Here is a 26963-nt window from a genome sequence, read left to right as displayed (position 1 = left end):
TAAATGGCAAAGTACAGCAGTATTCAGCAATTCCCTGTGAGGGACTGCCAGGCGAGACTCCTGCAGGCAGCTCTTTGGAGGAAGTGTAGGGGCTTGCTGGAAATACACTGAAACCCAAGGAACACCACGTGCAGACCTGGAGCACTGCTGGCTGGATCAATTTGTTCATTAGGCAATGGCTGCTTCTGAGACTAGAAACAGAATTTGACTTGCTCTAGTAAAAGCAGGACAATTTCTAGACTTCTTCAGGGACCAGTCTGCCCACTTTTATTCACGAGGTAATGAAAACAAACCTTCCCACTCCGCAGCTCCTAATGCTCTTTCTGTATTGGTGGCCTGTTTTTCTGCTTGAGGACAGGGAGGGACCACTGAGTCACACACAGTCTCGTGCCCTCCTCCTCTCATTTAAATATTAATATGATGAATTATTACTAGAGTAACAGCTGTGCACTACTCATATCACAGCAACATAACCTTTCCCTCCTCCTCGGAGCACAGCTATTCCTGACTCGTGCTTTCTGGTTGACCTTCTCACTTCTTCTGGATGACTTTTTAAAAATTACTTTGTTAGTTCTGGTGTGGTATCATTAGGATAATTGTTTGTTCTGTTCTTTCTGCTTAAATATTAATGATACTGAGGAAGTCAAAAGATAGCTGCAGTAATGGTAAGTTAAATGTCTGTGTGTATTCTCCCATGAGATCTGTTTGTTTAGAGAGAAAGAAGTATAAAGATCAACCTTTCTAACTAACACTTAGAAACATCTCTTTCTCTCTGAGAATTGCCAAAATATTAATATTTTGTCTTTTACAGAAATAAAATAATTTCATTTTAATCAGCTAGTGTCTCTAGATAATTCATAGGAATAGCTAGGGACAATAACATTGTCCCTAGAAGTCCTAATGCATTGCATTCTCTGTAGATAAAGTATTATAAGAAAGACTGCTGATAAAACCATGAGACAACTCTGCATAGACTGCTGAAAATAAATGTTTGGCATTGCATAAAGAAGGGGAGGGAAAGATAAAACACCACGAGCTAGCTCAATACAACTGGAAATAGCAAGGGAAAGCATTCCTAGGCAGATTTGGAAATGTTAGTAGATGTTAAGTTTTGTGGGTAAAGGTCCCCTCTGCTGAGCATGGGGGGTTTTTTGCATGGTTCTTGTGTTTGTGTGTGTGTGTGCTTTACAGACACACAGGTTTTCTCCTTCTTGAAAATGTTGCTCCTTGGAGTACTCTGATGTTGCAGAAGGGTTTGTTGGTTTCTGTACCACTGTTGAGGAGAATGTAATGTCAGCAGGAGTGTAGAAATCAGGTTTACTGGATTGGCTTGTATTTAGCATTGGGTGAAACTTTTTGCTCTTGTTGGGAGAAAAAAAATCTGAAATGCTCTTACAAAGATTTAAAAATTGAATGTCCGTATTTTCATTTGAAAGTTCTTATTTTAAAACTTTGTTTTGGTAAATCGTTGCTCTTAAAGTCAAACAAAATACTTTCAATTTTAATAAAATATTGCTTTACGGGGGGGGGGGAGGGGTGGATAATATAATAGAAAACCTAAATATTAATCCAAATTTATAAATGATGCCTTTCTTTTCCCACCCATGACAAAATCAGTAGAAACTTCCTTTCCCCAATCAGCCTGACCAGTGACAAGAGAAAGGGAGGCAGGAGGGCTCTGCTGCCAGAGAACTCTTCCCATTCAAAACCAGTGTCTAAGCCCATGCCTGGCTGGGGCTGAGGAGAAGAAAGAATGGAGAGTACTGCAAACTGTGTTTCTAAGTCACTGACTGCTCTGATACAATGCTAAAAGTAGTGCTGTAACTGCTGAATAATTTTTCCACACTGTTTTTTTTCTGAACAAGTACCTAGCGGGAACAAAGAGCCTCATCCTGACTGTTTGCAATTCCTACTGCAGTCAGCAAAAGTAAAACCATGGATTGAGATGTGTTCAGTACCATGCTTTTTTTTTTTTTTTGGGGGGGGGCTCCCTTTGTGTTCTGTACCCCCTCAAGTTTGTGGGACTTAGAAACTTCTGTTCTCTCAGTTTGCCATTCATGTCAGGGATGTCTTAATTCTCATGCATGTTACTGTACTGGAAATTATTTGGCAAAAATGCTGCTTTTATAAAAAGCCTTAAGAAACTGGTAGCATATGCCCCACATAAAATCTCCTTTCAAACAGTCCCTTCAGATGATTATCTGCAGTGATTGCAAATGAACCTTGTAGCAATCTCGTAACAACTGTCCTCGTGGACGGAAGAGAAACCTGCTGTCAGAACTACAAATAATTTATGTAACCCAATTTAAAGCTCTAACAAAATGTTCCCTGTTAAGAGGATTGTTATACTTAATGTGTGAGATGAAAATGCTTTCTGAAGGTCAGGAATGCACAGAAGATAGATTAGATCTCTTGAAATGACAAAAAATAGGTTTTTACCAGAAGTTTTTCCTCTGTCATACTTTCAACTTGGCATTCTCAGAGACTTACGTAAGTGCAGCTTTATTCCTGCAAATGCTGTGTTTGCTCTGCAGAGGGACGGGAGCCTCAGAGCTTCAGGAAAAATATAACTGAAGGTAGACTGGGGACTCAGGTTATTTTCCGTATACTTCAGACATATTCTCAGGTATATTTCACCAGCAGCAGCATAAACAAAAGCTTGTTTTAAAGAACACAAGGGCAGGTTTGGGGAAGTATTTCTCAGATGCTGCCTGCCTCGGCAGCCAGTGTGATGCTGGAGGGCTCAGGCAGTCCGTGCTGCAGGTGAGACAGTCCCTCCCGCAGCAGAGGGTGTCCCCCAGGTGCCCAGGGTGGCCGTGTGCTGCAGATTAACCCTGCAGCAGGAGTGTGGGATGAGCTGTCTCTCCTTCAGGCCTCCTGCTCACACCTGCCTGCTGCTGAGTGGCAGAGGGGTGTGATGGGCTCTGCTGAGGCTGGAGATGGGGGCTCCAAGAAGTAGACTGAGCCCAGGCAAGGCATCTGGGCAAGGAGTCCTGCTCTCCTGGTGTTCGGTGACCTGGTCGCTTCTGCTCAGTCGGGAGTTAATGGAAAACTGTCAGAGAGCCACAAAACCTGAATTCGTCACACTGGAAAACAGCTTTGCAAGGTCTAGTTTTTCTTAATAGGATTTAGGGGGTGCGGCACGACTTGGAATGCTTTTCACATAGGATACAATGGAAAGAAAATGAAATTACAGCCTCTGTAACCATCAGAAAGCTGGGCTAATGCTGACATCCTCCTCATCCCCTGCACGCAGTCACACGTGGTTTCTGTCCATCTCTCCAATCAGCCAAAATCTGATGATGGAGACTGTTGAAACACTTAGCTCATCTCCTTCAGTGTTGTGTTCCCCTAATGGCTGGGTCTCTCCCTGTAGTTCTGTGTCCCTGTAGCACTGGCTGCCCCACAGCCGTGCAGCAGCAGCTGCAGTGAGGAGTGTGGGGTCTGCACCAGGACACCAGGCAGGGTTTGGGTGGTGAGAGAGGCCGTGTGGCCACACATTGGAGCAAAAGAATAGCAAAAAACTTTGTCCTGGAGAGCGGGATATTTTCTTACAGCCTCCTGCTTTGCACTGCTGAGGGCCTTTGTCCAAAACAGGTTTGTGAAGGGGAAGGGAAGCTTGAATAGGGTCCCCTGCATCGCAGCAGCAGGTGCCCCTCACTCCCTGACAACCTGTGCTCCCCCAGCAACCTGTCACCCACCCATGGGTTGGGCACTGACAGGGACAATTCCTCCTCAGAAACGCTCTGGGTCACTTCTTTTCCTCCATAATCCATTGCTGTGTAGCAAGACTCCTTTACCACCACCTTCCTTGACAGCTAGCAGCTTTCTTGCCTGGGAATATCAGAAGGCACCTTGGAGAGGTGAGGCAGCCCGTGTGAGCTCTCTGTACACCCTGGAGAGGTGAGGCAGCCCGTGTGAGCTCTCTGTACACCCTGGAGAGGTGAGGCAGCCCGTGTGAGCTCTCTGTACACCCTGGAGAGGTGAGGCAGCCCGTGTGAGCTTTCTGTACGCCCTGGAGAGGTGAGGCAGCCGGTGTGAGCTTTCTGTACGCCCTGGAGAGGTGAGGCAGCCGGTGTGAGCTTTCTGTACGCCCTGGAGAGGTGAGGCAGCCCGTGTGAGCTTTCTGTACGCCCTGGAGAGGTGAGGCAGCCCGTGTGAGCTCTCTGTACACCCTGGAGAGGTGAGGCAGCCCGTGTGAGCTTTCTGTACACCCTGGAGAGGTGAGGCAGCCCGTGTGAGCTTTCTGTACGCCCTGGAGAGGTGAGGCAGCCGGTGTGAGCTTTCTGTACGCCCTGGAGAGGTGAGGCAGCCCGTGTGAGCTCTCTGTACACCCTGGAGAGGTGAGGCAGCCCGTGTGAGCTCTGTGTGCGCCCTGGAGAGGTGAGGCAGCCCGTGTGAGCTCTCTGTACACCCTGGAGAGGTGAGGCAGCCCGTGTGAGCTCTCTGTACACCCTGGAGAGGTGAGGCAGCCCGTGTGAGCTCTGTGTGCGCCCTGGAGAGGTGAGGCAGCCCGTGTGAGCTCTCTGTACACCCTGGAGAGGTGAGGCAGCCCGTGTGAGCTCTCTGTGCGCCCTGGAGAGGTGAGGCAGCCGGTGTGAGCTTTCTGTACACCCTGGAGAGGTGAGGCAGCCCGTGTGAGCTCTCTGTGCACCTTCTGCTGGGGGAGAACGTGTGAACGCGCCCGTTCCCGTGCACGGCAGAGGAGCGGGATTGGGGAGAGGCTGCACCTGCGGGAAGCAGAGTCACCACAGCACTTTGGGACTTGCAGCATCCTGGTGGCTCGGGCAAGGTTCTTTTGGTAGACCATGACTTTGCTGACAGCTAGTTCTTCAGATGGAAACATTTTTGTGCCAGGTAGATTTCCAAATCTGAACTTTGCTGGAATGTTTAGCTTATTTGACAAGAACCGGGGCAGAGGAGATCACTGATTTTGCCCTACCTAAAAACAAGCAAACAGAAAGAAGTTTTTAAAAGACTTTTGCCTGTTTCAGAAGAGGAGGGAACTCTTGAAATCCAGAATCAAAAATGCATGGTTGTTCTTTCTTGGCGTTTGCGAACTGGAGACCTCAGGTTTTGCAGACTGAGAGATCTGTTAGCAGATAAATTCCCATGCTGTGAGTCCTGGGTGTGCTCTAGCCCACACAGCTCCTGAACAGAAATTTTCCTGTGACTGCATCCACAGGTTTCTGCAGGCTAAGTTGGGATTAAGCACCTTAATTGAATTTAAGTGGACTGTTCCTCCCATGTACTGCTTTTAGTGGCTCCTGTTGGCTCCAGCAGCTACGTGACTCACGTGTGGAAGAAACAAGGACCAAATAGGTAGGGAACTTTTAAGAAACAGGTTTGGAAAGAAAGTTTGTAAAAATGAGGTTTTAATTGGACAGGAGAAAAGAAAATAGAAGCCAGGAAATGGGAGAGACTTGGAGAAACTAGATGGGCTCTGAGAGGGAGTGGAGACACTGGCACAGAGGGGTGCAAACACAGCTACTCAGGGTGTACAAGCTCAGATACTCGGGGGCTTCTGCTGCTGGTGAAAATCAGAACTGCCTGGACAAAGCCTAGAATAACTTGCAACTGAGGATTCAGAGCTCTGGGGATCTGTACTTGGTGCCAGGACCGAGGACTTTGAAAAGTGAGTTGAAAAGCTGAACAGTGGAATAAATTACCAAACCCTTGCAAAATTCAGTTCTAGTAATCTTAAATCTGCTATTAAGGGCTACTTTGACCTTGTTCTTTTGTGACTCAGTTCAGAACAGTGGGAATGATAATATTCTGACAGTCTTGCAGATTGTAGAAATTAATTTAATGGTTATTTTCAGAGCCCTTAAATGCTGGTGGTTCTGTCCTCAGACTGGGGAAATATGTGATGAATAGCACATAGGGCAGTACTCTGGCTTTGGTTTTTTGGTATCCAGTTGCTGGTAATCAGGTGAGAACTTTCTTGTGCAATGAATGAAGGAGAGCACCGAGCACTTGTGAGGAGAAAAAGGAAAATCTGCTCCTGCAGTAAAGCTGTATCAGAGCAGATAGAGCTTGTTCTGATTACTGTGATTGTCATGCCCCATGGAACTCTCTTCCAAGGTCAGAGAAGAGTACTAGCTGTCATGAAGGCCCATATTCCCATGTTCTCCTGCTATCTGAAACATTTCAGCAATCAGAAAGCTAAATCTTCTTGTTCCTCTGCGTGAAAAGGTTCAAAAGTTTCCATTACTGCCCTGCTGCTTCCCTTGATTTCAGCAGTCCCCACAGGTTCTTCGCTGACATTTCTTAGTTGACAGCAGCCTGGTCAAGCCCTGCCTCTGACTCCCTGCTGCCTAGCAATGATTACGTTGCTGTTGTTTACTAACAAACGTCTTTGGAGCTGGCATGATAAACACGGGGTTCAGGGTAGTACTTTGATCGCAAATTGTACGTGTAGTCCTTGAATCAATTTTACTACAAGCAGATGGTTGCCTTAATTATTTAAACAGGGATGTTATCACAAACCATAATAATCTCACTTTACTTCTAGGAAGTATCTAGATAGTCCATGCAGTTGTGGAAATACCAGCTTGGGTAGTCTGTCAGGAGAGAATAAACAGCTGACATCTCAAAACCCTTGTTGGGTTGAGGGGAAGATCACCACCTTGGTTTTGACAAATATTGTGCTGCTTTGTGAAGTCTTTGTCAAGCATCTCTGACAGACAGGCTTGGGAGTGTTAAGCCCTCCTTGGAGTAGCCCTTGGAGCAGGATGGCTTGCGCAGTGGTAATGAGATTCCTAGTCCAGCCCTGGCAGTATGGTTTGACTCTGAAAGCAAGGGCTGAGTCTTCCGTCTTGATTTCTGGGATATACCTTTTCCAACACAGAAATCAAGGACAGACAGGCTGTCCTGGAAAAGTTAACAGCAAGAAAAAGGTGAGAGCTTTGTAAGCTGCAATCTCACTCCTCTGGGCCGCCATTTCAGGACACAGGAAGAGTTTGCTCACTCTTGTCTGGTGGCTAAGCTGGTTCTTGATTGCTTTGGGTGGCCAGGTAAGAACTCCCACAGTGCAGCCTGGCCTTGTCACTCCCACTACTGAACACGAGTGAAAGGGTTTGTGCACCTGACCTCTGTGATAATGGATGCAAGCTCTGTCAGCTGGTTTGTGGTGCTGTGAGCTGGGGACATCAGATTACACACAGGAACCATGTAGCAGCTCCTGCTGTCACCCAGGGCAGTGCTGGAGCAGGTCGTGGAGCACACGTGAACACTACTATCATGCTGGAGTCTGCTGAATTGCAGCAATCATGAGAATTATTGCAGTTAGAGCTGGTCCAAAGGTTGGAACTCATCTTCTTTGAGTCATCTTGATTGCTTTTGTTTTGGGAGTGTCCTGATTAAACAATAAGAAGAAATATGAGATAATGGTTAGCAACTTACTGTGTTTACTAAAATAGATTTATCAGGAATTGCTTTTATTTTAATTGAGGCTTAAATGGTTCTCTTGTGTTTCATAAAACACAAAGAATGAGGAAGGAATAACTTTTTCTTTTAAAAAACTATAACTTTTAGGTGCACAGGGTATCTCTTAAGTTTTCATTTAACAGTTTTTGACTGTTGAAATTTGCAGTTGAAAACTGTTTAAAGATATGCTGGAGATAAGAGAATGCTGATGCACTTACGAGCAGAAGCTTTCTCTACCTCTTTACCTTTCCTAATTCCAGTTCACTTGCAGGGTAAATCTTGCTATTTATATAATGAAAGAACCTCTAGGTATAACCCTTCAATAAAGGTTTACCTCTACAAGATAACTGTCTGGGTTGAGGACTGCTTCCCAGAGCTTCCCCAGCACTGGGATGTCCAATGGAGGCATTTCTGAGAAGAATTAAGGTCATGAAGGTCAGTTGGACCAACTGGCACCGGAGCTCTCATTGAGCTCTGCAAAGGCTAACAGCCTTGCCCACCTTCCCTCTTACTCTCCTGCACACACAGTGTATGTGTATGTGTTAGTATCCACCAACAGAGCGATTTGTTTTTATGTCCTGCAGTGTATACATGGACAGATGGATTTCATTTGTCTAGCCCTTAACTGAAAAAGTTTGGGATGACCCAGTTTCAGCACTGTTGTACCTCTAAGAGAGGTAATAAATCTTACATTTCCAATATAATAAAGATTCAGTCAGATTTTATGTCTTCACTGAAGAAAAAAAAAAGAGTTTGTTCTTCAGACTCACAAAAGTGTAGACCATGGGTAAAATGAGTTACTCAGTACAAAAAATGTGTCATGCATGATTTATTCCTTTCCTAGGTAGGAGTGCTTCTAGGCTCTTCTGTCTGTCAGAAGAACAGGTAACTCAAAAATCCTGGGTAGAAACCATCCTCTCCTGAAAGTAGGATGCCTCTGAGGTACAGTCATGACAGGGATCAAATATGCCATTCTCTCTTGAAGTAAAACCTCAGCAGGAATCCCAGGCAAGCCTCCCGATGCTGTCTCTGGGGAAGAAAGCACTGGGGAGGGTCATGATGGTGTGCAGATGAGCTGTGTGCCTAATGCTGATGCTCTTCCAGTGCCCAGTTTTGGGCAGAAGGGAGACCAGTCTACGCCTGCTTTGAGGCCCACACGATGCTGAACTGTAACGTGAGAATGTAGAGGGCTTACATGCATCCCTGTCTGGACTGACTGACTGGAAAAGCACACCTGCTGGGGAGGCACACCATGTATTTCTCACTAATTTAGTAGCCCTCCACGTGTAGCACGTTGTCCAGCCATGCACAGTGCCAAAGCATGGCAGGCAGTGGGCTGAGAGGTGCTTCCTGCTGTTAGGAAAAGGAGCCAGCTTGGTACTGCAGGAGAAGGTTGGAGTCTCTGTGTTAAGGCTACATCTGTTCAAAGTTTTGTCATAAACTTAAGAATGCTGAGAGTTTGCCCCTATTCCAAATAAAGCATTTATTGGGGGTTAAATTACTGTGCTTTATCTTCATGGGAGCTGATAGAAACAAAATGACACCAGGAGTTAATGTTCCATTCTGTATTACTACTGCAAAGAGTAACAGGGAGTTCTTCAGATGAGATGAATAGACACAGCTTAACCTCTAGGTGTCTGTTATTGCAGCCCATTTAAAGCACTTTGAGTTGGAAGAGACTTTGCTGAAGCTAAAGGCAAATGCCAGTGTAGGAAGATGATCCCAGTGTTTGGCACCAGTCAGAGCCTGGAGAATTTCCAATGTGTGTGTTGGCATTTATAGCATGTAAGGAGAGTGTCTTTTCTCCCCAAGAGTAAAAGACAAAGCGAGTTTAGACAATTCTGGTCAGTTTTTCCTCTTCAAAGGAAAAATTAATTTTCTTGTTTCTCATTGTAGTGCAATTGCAAGAAAATACTTTTTGCTTGAGTTGTAATAAGAGGTCTTGTGTTTCATAAGCCTAATACCCTTTGTAGCAAATGATGCTTCTGTGCATTAATTTTTCCCCCTGTGCAGTAGCCAATGGTGCAAGTCTGTCTTTCCTCAGCACTTCAAACAGTTGTCTTCTGTAGAGTGGCCTGAGATCTTGCATCATTTCCTGTCATCTATCCAAAGCTATTTATAAGACGTCTGCTGATTCTGGCACATAAGCAAAACCCAGTTTTCATGAGAAAACAAATACTTTGGAAATGTAATCCCTCCCAGCAAGTGACTCAAAACTGCTGAGAAAACCTGAAGCAATCTTGAAAATTTTAATGAAAGCTAAGACATAAATGGTGTTGGGGAATATGGGGAATTGAATAGTCCCATATGTTTTTTGGGGAAATCTTTAGAAATGGATGGTGCAAGATGTACTGAGAAAAAGTTACAGAGTATTAAGGGGGAGGAGGTGTTTCCAAAATATATTTGTTAGTGAAATGAAAACTTTGGGTTTTGCTATCTGACAATACAACAAAAGTGACTCAAGGTAGTTTTTGCAATGCTGAGTATTCGCTGTATAATTTGATGATAGATGCCCTACAAAAAGTCCCTACTTTCTGATATTTCTTAGATTTTCAATCTCTTTAGCTTCAGGAGACTGACTGGGAGGGAGTCTGGCAGGGACAGTTGCAGTCACTACGTGAAGCAGTGTGTTTCCAGTCAACCTGCTGCTTTTGATAAATGCTATTTTGGGAATCCTGAAAAAGGGCGCTGGCCACAGCCAAAACGCACCCAGAGCAGCAGAACTCATATCTGCCTCCCACAGGCCTGCCCGGACCCTGCTGGCACCGCATGGCCCTTTATCTTTAGCCATCCAATGTGCTGCTTGCCTGTGAAACAGCCGCATCCCTGCGCTGGGGCATGCTGGGGACCGCTGTGTGTGGAGCAAATGGAATTGCAGGATGGCCTTTGCCTGAGCAGTCACAAAGGCATGGTTTGTCAAAGTGCCTCCCAGTGCAGTTTGTTTCATCCTTTTTTCACAGTACCCATGTATTTGTATTGAGCTATGCCCCCTGTAAATGTATTTCAAGAGGATTCTGGTGTGGATGAAAATGTTAGTGAATGTTAGTCCAATTTTTTCTTCCCTGTAAATTACAAACTCTGCAGCACCAGCTGTATTTACAATCACACCAGAGGCTTTATCTCTGTAATGCAATAGGAATCAAAATGCTACATGTAGGAAGATTTACAGTGCTATGAGAATGAACAAGAACAGTTCTGCATAGCAATATGTATATTCCTGCAATTAAATGCAATAGTTCTACAAAAACACAGAATTGTTCTATATAAATCCATCATCAGGCCTTCATAACTTGTGAGCTGACATATTTTCCAAAACCAAATGTATCTTTTGCTGAGAGCACCCAGTCCTGCTTCCAGGGCATCTCTCCACCTTGGAGTACTCAAGGTATTACAGGTATTTAAATAATATCTGCTGCCTTTCAGCTCTAGCAGCACTTCAGCTGATGCAGTAACCAGCACAGAGGCCTCAGACAATTGTGCTCTGGTGCCACTTCAGTTGGCAGATGTGTTCTCCTAACCACTTCACTTGATGTTTTGGAGGTGAGGATGAGAATGGTGCCTTGCTGAAGGTCTGAATGGGGAAGAACCACTGCACACTGAATTCTCTTGCACCTGCAGTGCTGGGACAAAAACATTTGGTGCTTCTTGTTTCCACTTCATCCCACACTTTGCCTTGCCCTCCTGTAGAATACTTTTCAGCTGTAGATTCATCCACTGACTGGATCTACAGCCTGACTCCAGCATACCTCCAATGTCCCATGCTGGGAACTTAGAAGCAACTTGGGTCACTTGGAACACACGAGTGTGAAAATGTTGGTACTAGTCATCCTTTAAAAAATTAGACCTGACACACATACTGTCTTAATTGCCTACCTCAGTAAATTTCTCAATATGTTTGCTGTTCTGTGCAAGCTATCTCTGTGCAAGGTAAACTAATGAGGAAATAATGGAAGGCTGAGAATCTGGGAGAGCTCCAGCCTTACACACAGAGGGTTAATGCTTCCAGTGATGACCCAGCTACAAGGCAAGCTTTCTAAGCTTTCCTCTTCTCTCTTTACTGACATGGCTCTGCCAACTCCTGCTTTAGGCAGCCGCTGTGTCCCCTGTGCTCAGTGTTGTTTAAAACATAGAAAAAGTAGGCAATGGAATTGCCTGACTTAATAAAACTGTGTGATATTAAGCAGGGGGCCTGCATGCAGCCAGCTGTGTCCTAGATCACTGATCATCTACCAAGGGGGAAGAATGACTTGTTCTGTTTCAAGTGTTTAATGACTTTTTTGTCCTACAGAATTTCCAAAGTATGTCACATAACCCATTTATTTCTAGCCTCAAAGTTGAACATCTTCTGTGACTTTCTTCTTCCACCTCCATTTGCCCTTTGTACTTTGCTGCCTCTGGTTTGAATTGGTCTCTGTTAATGGTCTGTTCTTTTCCAGTCTGTCTATTGTTTCACACAGGAACGAAGATCTTAGGGTATGGGTTTGTCCTTTATTCCAAGTCCTCTGTCATAGTTTCTTTCCTGATCAGAATGTACATGGTACAAATCCTGCTCTAGCAAAGTCAGGCCCATCCAAGTGAGCCCAAATGAGGTGATAGCATGTTGTCTGTGCCCAGGCAGCTCTGCCGACCACCAAGCAGACTTTAACTAAAAAGGGATCTTGACACAGACATTTGTAGAAAGTTTTTAAGATGACAACTTCTGTGTGGTTATCTGATAATAATGCTGATAGGAATTATATTTTGGGATTTATTGGGAAAATTTTAAGGTCTGCCAATCCAGAGAGTGAGTGCTTGTTAGAAAAAAGTGTTTGTGTTAAAAAGAACAAATAAAAAACCCTGTGTCCATTATGGCAAGGTAGAGTCTGACATTTCCAGGAAATGAAGGTGCCCAGGAAATGAAGCCACCTGAGCTATTGGGTTGCCAGTGAAACTCAAATTTATCTGTGCTGTTTGTGCTGAACATCAGCACTATGAAACTAAGCTGGAAGAGCAAGTGATTTGTAAAGGCTTTGCTTAACACCTGCAGAGAACTAGGCTGATTGGAAGAGGCAGCAGTTAAAGGAGACACAAACTATTAAAAACTCTTCAGACCTGTGCCAGGAAAACTAAATTGTACTGCAGGGCTCAGAGCACAGATAAGCAGGAATAAGCCAAGGAGACAGCAGAAACTGGGTGTTTCTTGAACCTCTCCCCATCCCCTTTTAATAAGTATACTTTTTCTTTAAACTCATGCCTATTCACATGCAAATTCATCTTAGACTTTGGTAAGAAATATGGTCAGTCCTTAAAAATGTATCCTAGGACACATTTTGCTTCTTCTGGGAGGACGTGTAAGTCAAGCAGTGAAACTGAGACAAAAGCCTGGAGCTGCCAAGTTACCTTGGGCAACCTTTTCAAACCGTCTCCAAATCTTTCTTCCCTTGCCAATCATAATGGGTGTGGACACTTAAAAATACTTCGTTCCCTTTTATGCCACGAGTAACAATTCACACACAGGACTGGAATATTACACTGGAATTTACTGTTTGATCTTTTTGAACTTGGATATAATAAATGAATCATTGCTTCAGTTCTAATTATTTTTTAATTGCTGGTCTTTATGACCTTTGAAATCCAGTTCTTTTCTTGTTCTGCATTTCACTGACAGTTAATCTCTGCCAGTGTTTTAGAATGGGTTGGTATCGTCTAGCATATCATCTACGTGCTATGAAATTGCATTCTTGTGGGAAATGTGGAAAAAAATTGTCACAGTAATTTATAGCCTAATCAATAGGATATTAAAAATCTGAAAACAGATTAGCAATTTGATGGATTAAATAGTTATAAACTGCCATGTGACACACAATTAAATTCTGAGCAACTATCATGTGTATTGTAATACTATAAATAGTGAGGCTGAAGACAAGTAACATTCCTCCACTATGCTCTTCCTTGTTGCACGATTTTCCTCAAGACTGAAGGATCTCATTCACTAAATCCTACCACAAACTACACTCTTGGAATGGCAGAAAAGAATGTGGAGGGGAAAAAAGAGAATGCAGTTCATGACCCATGAATTAAGAGCCCAGAAACTGGTGGCACTTCTGGGCTATGGGAGATTAATGAGTAAGCATGTGCTACCCAAGTGAGGAAGCTTGCTGCTTACTGCAAATCTCCTCTGTGTTTGTTAAACTACTTTTCAAACAGTCTGGGCTGCTGCAGAGCAAACTCCATGGATGTGCAACTTCTCCACCTGACTGAATTGACACTGGGGATATTGGCAAATGGTCCCAGTGGACATGGATTATGGGCTCTCCAGCTGCTGTTTCAAGGATGTAATATAATTTTTTTCTTACTTCAGCACTCTAGAATCTGAGGATCAGCTTGCTCTTTTGTTTCTCATAATGAAAATACTTCGTATGGATGGAGGGGTTCTTTAATTAACTAAATAGCTCTGGATTTAGACATACAACCACTGCTGCTCCTGCCTTTTTTTAAGCCCCAAATCTCTTTCTTTAATTCAAGTAAAAACTCCTCTGTGGCTTGGCTCTGGTTGCCGTCCTAACATCACCTCTTCCAAGTATGCACTCCTGCAGTTTTTTTCTTTATGGAGTGTGTTTAAATGCAGGCATTCTGGAGCAGCAGTGCTCTAATCTTCCAGCTCTGTTTTGCTGGGTGGGCAGAAGGACTGCAGCTTTGTTTCTGACTTTTCTGTACTGTTGGCAGCACGGTGAGCTGCCTATCAGTTAACAAGCATTGTAATATAAAGTGTCAGTTTGGTTAGTGACTTCTGTGAGTGTGCTGTTAATACAGTGCTGTGCTACCAAATGCCCAGCTCACCTCTCCTGGTGGTGGGGTCAGTATCAGAGCTAGCAGTGCATCTGACTAATTGAAACAGAGAATGTTTGGCTGCATAACTGAAGAGAGTTTAAAAGTTACTTTTAAAACTTCAGAAAAGCTGAGTAGGGAGATCCTTGGATGTTGATATACGACTTGTTTATTAAAAAAAATAAAGTTACATGATCTAAAAGTGCAAGGGTCAATTGGATGCTTCTGTCCAAATGGCAGCAGAGTAATAGAGCCCTCTTGCATGTAACTTCTGTCCTAGTACTAGCTATAAATAACTTCTGTTTAACCAGCAAAAATGAATATTAAATGTTTTCTCACTTTTTGAGTCATCCTGCACTGAAAAGGTTTATGAGGGACTGCAGTAAGAAAACTGCACCCTGACTTGACAGTTGTACTGAAACTGGGTTAGTAGAAGCATAAGGCTCTTCTGATACCCAGAGGCTTGGTGTCCTCACGCTTCTCTCTCCCTATTAAGACTGCTGTATAAAAGTCTCAGAGGAAAAATGTAAAGTTTTTATTATTTTTCTTTATTTTGCTGTATTAGTTGTGGTTTTGGGGAAAAGCAGCCTCTTAGTGCCTCTTTTAAGGGAGATGCTATAGCAAGAGAGAAATCCTTTGTGGTCTCTGGAGGTGACAGCAACGGCAAAGATTTGTAGATGCTTGTGGGGAGAACACTTAGATCCGCCATGACATTACGGCCGCAGAACATCTGAGCCGAGGTGTCACCTTCGGAGAAAGGAACTGCCCCCGCTGCGCCCGCCTGTTGCCTCCCAACTGTTTTTGTTTCTCTGCCTTGAGGGACGTTCAGGGACGGGCCAGTTGAGCGGGGCGCAGCCAGGCGCTTCCCCGCCCGCCGCTGCTGGAGCCCCGCACACCGACAGCTGCGGGGACAGCGCTGGGCCCCGCGGGGCCTCCCGCTCCCGCTGCTCCGGCTGCCGCAGGGGCCACCGGGGCGCGCAGAGCCGCGGCCGCGCTCCCTCCGGTGCGCACCGCTCCACCTGCCGCCTTTCCGTGCTGTGTTTGACTCAACCGCGCTCCGAGACTGCTGAACCGCTCGGGCCAGCTGGGCACAGCGGGAGCGCCGTGTCTCAGGCCGACAGGCGAAGCGCTGAGGTGATGCCGCGCGGGCCGGCCCCGCCGGGGACAGCGTCGGCTGCACGGCCGGCCGTACCCGCGCCGCCACCCGGGCGCTGCTCCCGTCCCGCCCCCTTCCCCGAGGGCCGCCCGGGGCCGCCCCCGGCGGGCGGAGCCGCCGCCGCGCCGCCCCTCCCTGCCCTCCGCGCCGGGTTACATGGCGGCGGCTGCGGCAGCGGCAACTGCGGCGAGGCGGGCGGGCGCCGGGCGAGGGCCGGTGGCGGAGCCGCGGGGCTCGGCCGTGTGAGCAGCGCACCCCCGATGAGCCTGGGAAGGCCCGTGAGTGCGGGAGGCGGGAGGTGCGGGGGGTCTCGGCCGCCGCACGCGCGGGCCCGGCCCCGCCGCACAAAGGCGCTTTGTTCCCTCCATCCCGCCCGGCGGCGGCGGCGGCGCCCCCGGCCCGTTCCGTTCCGCCCCGCCCCGCTCCCTCCGCCCGGGCCCGGCCCTGGCCCCGGCCCGGCCCGGTCCCTCCGCACTGCGGCGGCCGCGGGGGCGAGCGGGCGCTGACCGGGCGGGCGGGGGCGGCCGCGCGGGGGGCGCTGCCGGCGGCTGCGGCGCCGGGCCGGGGCCGCCTGTGCCGGGGCCGGCGGGCGCGGCCTGAAGGGCGTTTGAAGGTAGGGCTGCTCCGCGGCGGGGGCGCCGGGCCCGGGCTGCGCCCCCCGCGGCACGGAGGGAGCGGGTCCCTCGGCCCGGGCGGCCGGAGCAGCGGCGCGGGCGGGCGAGGCTGGCTCGGCCGGGGGGGCGGCGGGAGGAAGGATGTTCTTTGCCGGGGGGGCCCGGCCCCACCGCCTGCGGAAGTTTTGCTGCTGCATTCAGCGCAGTTCTCCGAGCCGGCAGATAGGGCGCAGGTACCGCTCGCTCCTGCTACCGGGCGCCCGCAGGCTCTGGGAACCTTTTGTGGGAAAAGTGACTTAATGCTCTTAATAAGTAGCTTGAAGCACCCGAAGGAAATGGCTTGAAGAGAGACTGCCCGAGTTTTTGCGATTTGGGAGAACAGGTACCCTTGCCTAGGCAGGCAAGATGCTCTCGCTTGTCGGGTGTAGGATGTGTCTCTTTTTCTGGCTAATTCAGTGCCGTTTGGGATCAGCCTGACAATGGCTGTTAATTATGTAGTGGAAAAAGAAACGGCGGTCGGCGTGTTGTCGTATGGCCAGTGCTGTTGCCAGCAAGGTTTTTATATAGATATGTGTGTGTATATATAAAAATAAAGTCGTCACAGCATTATGTGTTTATAAACCAGTTACAAATTCCGGAAAGTGGTGGCTTAAAATAGAGATGCATTTTGGTTTGGCAGTTGCTTTCAGAAAATGTGTGCTCCAAAGCTAAAATGGGAACTTTCATTTCAGCCTTTGCTCTAGCTCAGTCCTTGTGTGGTTGTTATCTTGAATTCACTCTTGACTGGTTACCTGTTCAGCGGAACAGCAGATGGTAGCAGGTCTGCAGAGGTGCAGAAGGCTGTGGTTAGCTGATGGTGGGCTGTTCCTGGGGAGTTTTTATTACTATTATCTAAAGGGAGAACTAAACCATTTTTAAACACGATACAAAAAAGTGCTATGGGTTCTTGTGTGTTTTTACAGATCCTTCAGAAGATTTATAAACTAATAGTAACATTTGCTTACTGCCAGCACCGAGTTCCCTAAACAGTGTGGGGAGCAAGTAGGAGGCTTTAGAAAGCAGCAGTTTCATGAGTTGGACGATGACTCACTCTGCCTACTGACTGCAACGTGGCTGATCTAAAAAAAAGTTCTTCTGTACCCCGTATATTTTTTAGTCAAAGGGATAGTACTTAGCAGGTTGTATAATGTGTCATTAGTCATTCTTGGTCTTTCTCCTGTGAGTAATAATTTGATCATTATATGGTCAGTGTAATCAAATTAACTGGTATCTTTAGTCTTATTTGTATTTCTGATAAAGTAAACATCTCATGCCTGCCTGTTTCGGTGTACATCCTGTTTCCTGAAAACTGTGATAAATCCACGTGCAGCAGTTGAGCATGTTTTGAAGGGGCTGCTTGCGCAATCCTGAAGCCGGTCAAGTGTGATGATCATCACTAGGGATGATTTCAAAGCTCTTCTGTGGGTTGCTTCTGTTACCCTCTCCCAAGAACTGACCCATTTTAAAACCACAGTTATAAACCACATAAGAAACCGGTATCTTTGTGTTTCCCTCTTTAAACTTTGTGTTTGAAGAAGGAGGAGTAAAAGTATCACTTATAAAAAACCTGGTAGTCTTGGAAAGGTGACAGCCTAGATGAAAATGTCAGTCCCTGCGTCAACAGCCTGTTCAGCACAAATTGGGATGATAAACCCCCCCTTTTTTACACAATAGTCCATTATACATTTCAAGTGGCTAGAACATAGGATTAAGTAATTTGCTCACAGATAGGAAGTTTGTAGCAGGATCAGGTCAAATGAAGGCTGCAGTGGGTTGGTTGCTTATGTTGTCAGCATTTGTTTTCTTAGCTAAATCACTCTGATTTAGTTAAGATCATTGCATGCTCTCTGAAAACATTGTAATTAGTGGTCACCTAGAGAAAGGATAAGTGTAAACTGGTGTTTAAAAAAAATGCATCATTTCAGAGATACAGAATGAAAATTTTAGGACTCCTACTACAGGAAGCAAGTGGGCAATAGCTCCCTTTCTCCCTGAAGCAGTCCTTTCATTGCTGCATTCAGTCATGGCAGTAGGGGGTAAGATCTGAGTTATGGCAGAGAGATGGTAGATCTTAATCTTTGCTGCTCATGGGCATCATTTTGAATCTGTTCCTGGGCTGTTTAATGGAACTAGCTAAAAGAGAGGTTCCAGATGTGTCACACAGCTGGTGCAAACAGTTTCGGTATTGCTGCCTGTTGAAGGCATCAGCAGTGTGAAACAATAAGCCTAATTATGAGGCAGAATACAACTGGTTGTAGATGGTCCCAAGGATGTAAAATACAGCTTATTGCAGGGTAATTGAACAGAGGCTTTGGACCTCGAGTTAACGTGAAATTTGTAGTATTGGTACAAAAACTAATTTCCATAACAGCTGGGGGGGTGTTGGAATGAAAGGTGAATGGGGTGATGTAAACGCTTTTACAGGCAGCAGCTCAGAACAAGTTAACCTGAAAGTAGTGCGTGTGAGTGAGAAAATAGTTTCGAGTTTAAAAATGTTGAAATCAAGAGGCTAGACTTCTGGGTTTTATAATTGTGAACGGAGTTGGGTAGTCGCTGATGCTGTCCTCTTTAGGATAAATTTTACTTTTGTTCTTTTAGTAAATTCATGGCTATTTAAAAGGGGTCCTTACTCTAATGTCTTAATACTGGTAAAAATTCAAGGTAGTTTGAGGAAAAGTAGTAGTGTTACCTCACTGTGTTTGTGCTGAGGCTATAATAACCCTTGTAAAACACTGTTAAAAATTAGGATTCTTGCCAATGTACAAAGAAAGGAATCTTAAGGCAATCTTAAGTCCCATGTGCTGAGTAGAGACAGCTCTGAAGATCACCCTTCTGGCAGGGTGTACCACATCAGTAGAGGGCAGCTCAGTGCTTTTCAGTTCAAAAATACTGCATATAGTGATCTTTATTTAAAAATAAAAACTGAGCAGAGGATATCATGTGTTTCCTTCTTCCCTGTGTTTGTCATGCTCTGTCCACGTACCTGGAGGCAGGTGGTGTGTGGCAGGAGGGCGTTGGGGCTGTGTCTTGGGGACAGTCAGGCTTGAGCCTAAGGAAGGGTAATATTTAAATATGTTGAAACAGTCTTGTTTCTGTTTGCCAGTGTGCCTTTTTTTCCTTTTTTTCTTTTTCTCTGTACAATTCTGATTACTTTAGTGAATTGAGGCCATTATTTAAAATATGTTAATAACTTGTCAGCTGCTCTTGCTGCTGTTAGGAGTGAGGAGACTTGTTTTGCCTGCTCCCAGTTGTCCCACTGAAATGCTAGCACTGTTCTAAAGGAAAACATTCATTCAATTAATTCTGAAGTGCTGGGATAGTGTGAAGACATTTACATTTAGGTAGAGAGCTGAGGGAAGAGCTGAAATGTGTTAATCTGAGGCTGAACAGAAGGCGACGTAGTGGTTTCATGTGACCTATACATGTTGGGGAAGAGCATGCCGGTGACTTGTAATGGAACTGCCCAAAGCTTACCACACTGTGTAGCCTACACTTCTGACTCTTCCCTTTGTGATGTTTTTGAGCTTTTAAAAGTGAGGGTGTTGTACAAAAATGCACCATGTGGTCTTTATGACTGCATTCTGCTGTTGCTGACGGGAACTTACTGAGAAAATTGCCAGTTTGGTTTTTCATAAATAGTAGGTGAATTCATTACACTAATAACAAATAAATGGTGTCTGAAAGAGCCCATATGTTAGGGAAAATGGTTGTAGAACATATCAGTTACTCTGTAAAATGTACTTGCTGCTTTTTCTCTGTAGTCTAGGTTGGATAAGTGTAGAAATAATTGATAAAGTAATAATATTTGATATGTATGAATTACCCCTGTGATTCCTGTAACAATGAGTCTATAGAGGCAAAGGTATTATTTGAGATGTTGGTAAATTTTATCCAAAATCACAAGGATTTAAGCTTTATAAGTGGCATTGGATGTGTGCTGTATATGCAGTAAATACTGGGAGTGTACAAGCTTTGCCCTTTTCTTGTGACCAGTACCTAGTAACCTCTTATTATGGTGAAATAGTTAAACCTGATTTAGTTTTTGAATAAAAGTTTAGTGAAAAGGATTGCTCCAAAATTTGCTGACAGATGCTAAGGATACTGTTGCTTCTGGCTTGTCTCTTAACAGCTCTCTTGGAGAATTACCAAGTTTGCTTTGTTAATCCCTTTATTAAGACTCAGGAGGATTGTTCATTGTGTGCTATGTATTTTCAATAGATTACATCCAAAATGTTCACAATATACGTTTGGAAATGGTGGTTGGTCATTATTGCCAGTTTTCCTCTACGAGTGTGAAAAGTACATACGATTTCTAACTGGTTTAGCTTTTTTGATGGTTTATTATTTTTGTAACTGGACAGTAAATAAGTTGTGTTTCCAACTTATTTGGATAAGGACAAATCAATGAGTTGGGGGAGGAGGAAGACTTTTGTATGTGCTGGGGTACTGATCTATTTTTCTCTGCTTTTCAGGTTGCCACGGAGTAAAATGGATGGTAGCTTTGACTGTGATTGTGGTGAGCTGGAGCCACCTGATCATTAACAGAAGGCATCTTTTGTAAATCAAGAGCTGCCAGTTTCCCATTTAACTAGACTGTAAACAAAGAAGAGAAAAAGGAGGAAGGAGGAAGAAGGAAAAAAAATAGTGCTTACCAGCACCATAGAATGACGCTGCTCAGGACCAGTCCAACACTGAATGTATCTGCACTGTGAGGAGGAGGATGTTAATAGAAGCCTATTATGTGCATATTTATTCACATTTTTGTTAAATGTTAACCAGTTTAGCACAGTAGAGCTGAGTGCATAGTATGTCATTTCATTCCGTTTGAGTTTCTTGTGAGTATTTTCTTTAATGTCTGCAGAAATGCTGCACCTTTCTTGAACTATGAATGCTGCAATCTTTCTATCTTATGCTCGGTTTGAGTTTTAGAGCTTACAGGCTCTAAATTCAAGGGGACACAACAGGCCTGGCTGGCTCATAATGAAATGAGAGTGTCAAGAAACCATTTTGCAGTCAAAGCCAAGTGTTTCTTCTCCCTTTCTCTAAGACCTTTCCTTCAGATACCAGTGGAAGTGTCTCCGTGTGTTTACAGAAGCTTAGTAGTTTGAGGAAAAACGTAAAGAATTTTAAAATGGCGGAAAAATTTGAAAGTCTCATGAACATTCATGGTTTTGATCTGGGCTCTCGGTATATGGACTTAAAACCACTGGGCTGTGGTGGAAACGGCTTAGTTTTTTCTGCTGTCGATAATGACTGTGACAAAAGAGTAGCTGTCAAGAAAATTGTCCTTACAGATCCCCAGAGTGTTAAACATGCTCTACGTGAGATCAAAATTATTAGAAGACTTGACCACGATAACATTGTCAAAGTATTTGAAATTCTTGGTCCCAGTGGAAGCCAGTTAACAGATGACGTGGGCTCCCTGACAGAATTGAACTGTGTTTACATTGTCCAGGAATACATGGAGACAGATCTGGCTAATTTGCTAGAGCAAGGCCCTTTACTGGAAGATCATGCCAGACTTTTCATGTACCAGCTGCTACGTGGGCTCAAGTATATTCACTCTGCAAATGTTCTGCATAGAGATCTCAAACCAGCCAATCTTTTCATTAATACTGAAGACTTGGTGCTGAAGATTGGTGACTTTGGTCTTGCACGAATCATGGATCCTCATTATTCCCACAAGGTATGCAGAGAGTGGGAATATCTAAGTGACACACTGGTAACTGTGCCTTCTCAAAATAGTGTCTTTCTCCCTTTTGCACAGGTAGATAGGCTGTGGAAGGCCTGCTTAGCATGGTTTGGACTACTAGATAGGACTACTGCAAGCATAAAATAATTGTTTTTTACTAGATGGGTTCAGAAAAGCAGAGGTTTTAACAGTGAAGACAGAACCTGAGATTAAGAGCAACATTTAGTGATGTAATTATAGAAGCCTTAGATGTAAGTAGTGCATTCATAGTGCAAGTGTGGCTACTTTGGGGGATTGGTTCAGAGCCTCCTGGTCTAGATGTTTCACAAGAGAGTTCAGTATCATCTCTGCATTTATTTGGCATCTGGGAATAAGAAAGCTTTGCTGCAGTACCTCATTTGACTAATAAATGGTGTCATATTTCTATATCGTTACTATTCACTCACAGAGATATTTGTAAAGATAGAAAGAAGGTTTGGTAGAACACACACAGTATAATCCCTGGGATCTTGAGACCAAAAATTCTTGTTAGTGGTGCATTAAAAAATAAGAAACAATTTTTAAAAAGCAAGTCTTAAAAATCTAATTAATTTTTTAAATTAATTTCATTAGGGCCATCTTTCTGAAGGATTGGTTACTAAATGGTACAGATCGCCCCGGCTTTTGCTTTCTCCTAACAACTACACTAAAGCCATTGACATGTGGGCTGCAGGTTGCATCTTTGCTGAAATGCTGACTGGGAAAACCCTCTTTGCAGGTGGGTAGAATAAAATCAGTGTGTATATTCATAAAAGGAGTGTTTTTGCTTAATTATCTTCCTCAGGAAAGATTGGTTCTCATGGCTAACATCAATAGTCATTGATGATCAGGATATGCTATATTATTATGCACTTATATAAACTATAAATTAGTGTATTTGTAAAGCAGAAGACATTTCAATTTTGTTACTTGTATTGGTGTGTATTTAGATAAATATCACAATTTAATGTAGAAGTCACACATGGTAAATCTGTCTGTAATTATGTTGAGTTAAATTTATTGATTGCCCAAGAAGTGTTCTGATACACATGTGAATTGGTGTATCCAGGGAATATTTGAAGATTATCAGTACCCTAAGTATCATATGCATAAAGATTATTTTTAATGTAGTCAACCTAATCGCTTCCTGCTTCTCTGTATTTTAAATTATTAAGCCCCAGGGGTATAGACTTAGTATTTAAAAGTGTAAAATTTGGTGCATTACAGCAAGGAAGTGTGCAACCTTCTACTGTTTCAGGTAAGCAATGCTCTGGTCTCATTGGGCACATCTATATTAGAGCTTTGGTTAGGATCAGGAGCGAATATTTGGAGCAAATCTCTTGATGGCCATCTTGTACCATGTTGCTGACCTAGCTCAGAGTACAAACTAGAGCATTTTAGATAAAGTGAAATAGTCATTTGCACCGTAGGAGATCACCACCTGCTGACAAGCACTCGGTCTATGGGAGCAGATGAGTAAACTACTGAAGTACCTCTGAAGTGCTTATTTTTGTGCACCCTGGGGCCTCAGCAGCAGCTGTCTCATTCAGGCTCACTCTTGGATTTGCTCCTGTTGGCCTGAATTATAGGAGTAATACAGATAAAACCTCCAAGAGCTAAGCTTGCATTTCAGAGTTCACATTCCTTTAGACACATGTGGACTGAAAGCACATCTCTGCAGTAATTCTTAGCTTTGCATGAAAAGGCAATGGAATTGAGAGCTTCCTCCCATTAAGTACTGTTAATGGAGAGCTGTCACTTGGAAGCACTATTTGGTATAAATCAGTGATTAATATGTGCAGAGGCTTCTCTTAACTTGCAGTGAGTTTTTCACTCTTTGAGTTACTAACTGCTGCAGTAATGTCCCCAGAGTATTAAATGCTTGGCTGATACAAGATTTATTAGGTTCCCATTGCATCGAGAACTTCTGCTGGCAAATAGTGACATAGTGGGAGAAAGTTGGCAGACTTCATCATTCAGCATAGATTGATCACAACTTGCCAGCATTTTGGCCTTTTTTTCTTTGAGTAGCATTGGTATTTGTCACAAATTTTTGTTGGCCCAGTAGCTGTGCAGAGAGTTAGAATTCTGTTAAAAAACTTGGTCTTTGTAACCAAAATCCTAAATTTGTAGACTTGTTTATATGCCTTAATTGCATTGTGTAGATACTTAGAAAAATATTTTAAATATGGATGTGCCCCTCTGAAAATTTAGCACTGCAGTGGTTTTCTAATCTAAAGAAAAGTGGATTTCTTAACATCATGCATTTGGAAAGGGAAGATGGTTGGAGATATGTCAGTTATTCTGCCCTGAGATTCTGAATAAAGATCTTTTGCAGAGTTGTTCGGAGGGCTTGATTTGGTTAATTGCACCTTTCTGTCTACTTCTGAACCATCCCTTAGGAATCGCTGTTCAGAAAGCTGATGAGAATGGGAAGGAGGAATGCAGATTAATATTGCAGAATACCTGGGATAAGTGAGGGAAGGGAGGTTGAGGCAGAGGAGTTCAGTAGCTTTTCCAAACAACTTCTCTACTACTTTGTTCTAAATGAATATTTTGGAATGGTTATTTTGCTGATAGTGAAAAGAAAGATGATTAATTTTTAGGATGGTACTAATTACGGAGTAGAATGTTTTTCCAGCAAATTACAAGCAACATAACATCTGATAGATTGTATTAAGTAATTTGTTGTAGTCTGAAGTAGAACAAAACAGCTCTTTCAGTCCAGTAGAGAAGTTAACATGAGGCAGTACTGATTCATTTGGGGAACATAGAAAATCTGTCAGATTTTCTGCAGTGACTTTGGCTCAGTTTTTCTAGTCACCTGGCAGGTGTGTGGTAGGATGTCCAGTGCAGACTGCTGTGCTGTGCAGGCGCTGAAGTGAACCAAGAGTGTGGAGGTTTGGAGATGGTCCAATCTCTTGTTGGCCCCATTTATTTTTATACTTAATGTCACATACATCAGTGTGGCTTGTGATTGCCCAGAGCTGCTTGGTGAAGGAAGGAAATGCTGCCATGCAATTAATCCTATATAGTTTCATCTGCTTGTTGAATCTCTAGGGTCCTACATCCTTCTTGGAGCTGAACAACAAGCTGAAGTTGACACGCTGTATTTCTGGGTACTCCAGTACTGAATATAGATGCTGTTCATTATTCAGAATTGACCTGCTGTATAGGCCCTTATTGTTCTTACCCAGGGAAACTTCAGGTAGTGCTAAAAGAGTACTATAATTTTAATTGTAATACAGTACTTTATTTAAAAAGGATATCGTTCTGTGTAACTGACAGGTGATTTTTGTCTTGCAGTTAATGCAGGATTTCAGAGTAGAATATTAATACAAATGGTTGTCGCCTGTAAGACATCTTTCTGAGCAAAACCACTACTGTTTTTATTAATAAGGGACATATAATTCAAAGTGAGGTCAAATACTAGATTAATTTAGGTGGATCAGTTGAAAGGGGAGGATTGCAGTATATAGCATATAACAAAAAGGATATTGCTGTAGAGTACCTCATCCATGGTGAAAACACCCTTACAAAAGCTTAAGGTTAGGTCTCTTTATCTGTGAGTAGCAGCTCTGTAATTCTTCATATGCCACAGCATTTCTTGAGAGCTCTTCAGATTTATTATCATTTAAATTCAGAGCTTCAGCCTTTCCTCTGTTGCAGGAGATTATAATCTTTTCCTGGAAATAGCTGCTCAGAGCATAAAATTTTGACGTGCCTTTCCTATACAGGGATCAGAAATGTTGTAAGTTGAAATGGCAGCTTGTCTTTTCTCTTGCTGCTTAGGTGCACATGAACTTGAACAGATGCAGTTGATTCTAGAATCAATTCCTGTTGTACATGAGGAGGACCGTCAGGAGCTTCTCAATGTAATTCCAGTTTACATTAGAAACGATATGACTGAGCCACACAAACCTTTAACTCAGTTGCTTCCAGGCATCAGTCCTGAAGGTAAGTAATTAAGAAAACCCCTTGTTTTGATGTTTCAAAATAATCAGATAGTGTGCAACTTTGAGGTGCAGGTGTGTGATAGTTAAAAGCAAGTTTCAGTTAGAAGAATCTGTGTTCTCTGAAGAAGGATTGTCTTCCGCTGTAATAAAATTACTTCCATGCTGGCTGCTTGGTCATCTTTAGAGTAGAACTGTGAATCTCTGCTGGACCTCTTTGCACTGGAATTGCTCTGGTTTGGGACACTGGCCTTTTAAATGCAAGGAAACATTGGAATGGAGTCAGTATAGGACTGTCTTTGAAATGTTTTTAAAAGACAGTTCCCCAGCCAAAGCAACAGCAGTGTTTCCTGGTAGCCATTGGTGGATACTGATGCAGCTTGAAGCTTTCTGTCTCTTGCTGTTTTTTCATGCTTTAAGTTTAATTATGGTTGATCTTAGATTTGACCTCTACTCCCCTCTCTTTCTGATGGCTAATGGATGCGTATTTGGCACTGTACTGTCAGGAGCTGATTCTTCACATGCAGCTACTTTGAAACAACTGCAGGGCTCTAGAGCAAAGCACTCACCTTAATATTAAGTTCTAAATGTCTGAAATTTCCCATTTAATGGTATTTTTTTCTCTACAGCACTGGACTTTCTGGAGCAAATTTTGACATTTAGTCCCATGGATCGATTGACAGCAGAAGAAGCTTTGTCCCATCCTTACATGAGCATCTATTCCTTTCCAACGGATGAGCCTATTTCAAGTCATCCTTTTCACATTGAAGATGAGGTTGATGATATTCTGCTAATGGATGAAAGTCACAGCCATATTTATAATTGGGAAAGGTAAATTTATCACTTACTGTGGTAACATAACTGGGTGGCTTTGTGCTTGAAGTGGCATTGCTTTATGGGCACTATTTCCTTTTCTGCTTGTTTCTTCTTCTTGAGTGGACCTGAAAATAAAATTTTCCCTTACAGCATTGTCACTGGATTTATAATCCATTAGACAAGACTTGGAGATGCCGATGGATTCCTGAGCTACACTCAGGACTCTAGAATCTAAAGTTAATATTTCCATTCTTTTTTTCTTCCCCAAAATATTTCTCTAAAAATAAACTATGTTTAAAGGGAGTTTTAATTATGATTGTCTTGTCTAATGCTTAGTGCATGTTATATTAAAGAGATTTCACAGTAGCCATCTTACTTTAGAAAGTACTTTACACACTTTAGAAAGATTTCTGTAAATGAAATGAGCTATTGTATGTAAT

At 43.7% G+C, this 26963-nt stretch overlaps 1 protein-coding gene across 3 annotated transcripts in view; it reads left to right on the top strand.

The window, feature by feature from the left end:
- Positions 1-481: 481 nt before the first annotated feature.
- MAPK6 (mitogen-activated protein kinase 6) overlaps positions 482-26963 on the top strand; it is a 29027-nt gene continuing 2545 nt past the window's right edge. The window contains exons 1-5 of one of the 3 annotated variants that reach the window (XM_010391182.4): positions 482-665; positions 20517-21730; positions 22349-22493; positions 25547-25711; positions 26337-26538. In XM_010391182.4, coding sequence (XP_010389484.1) covers positions 21176-21730; positions 22349-22493; positions 25547-25711; positions 26337-26538 — 1067 coding nt within the window. In that variant the 5' untranslated portion in view covers positions 482-665; positions 20517-21175. Of the gene's footprint in view, positions 666-15562; positions 15670-16228; positions 16388-20516; positions 21731-22348; positions 22494-25546; positions 25712-26336; positions 26539-26963 lie in introns of those variants that run through there. The other 2 variants (XM_039557422.1, XM_019280922.3) reach the window with 2 other exon arrangements.

Source organism: Corvus cornix, chromosome 10 (assembly GCF_000738735.6).
Source record: "Corvus cornix cornix isolate S_Up_H32 chromosome 10, ASM73873v5, whole genome shotgun sequence".
NCBI classification, from domain to species: Eukaryota; Metazoa; Chordata; class Aves; order Passeriformes; family Corvidae; genus Corvus; species Corvus cornix.
The sequence above is the reverse complement of the archived record's forward strand: the minus strand, read 5'-3'. Positions and strand labels throughout refer to the sequence as shown.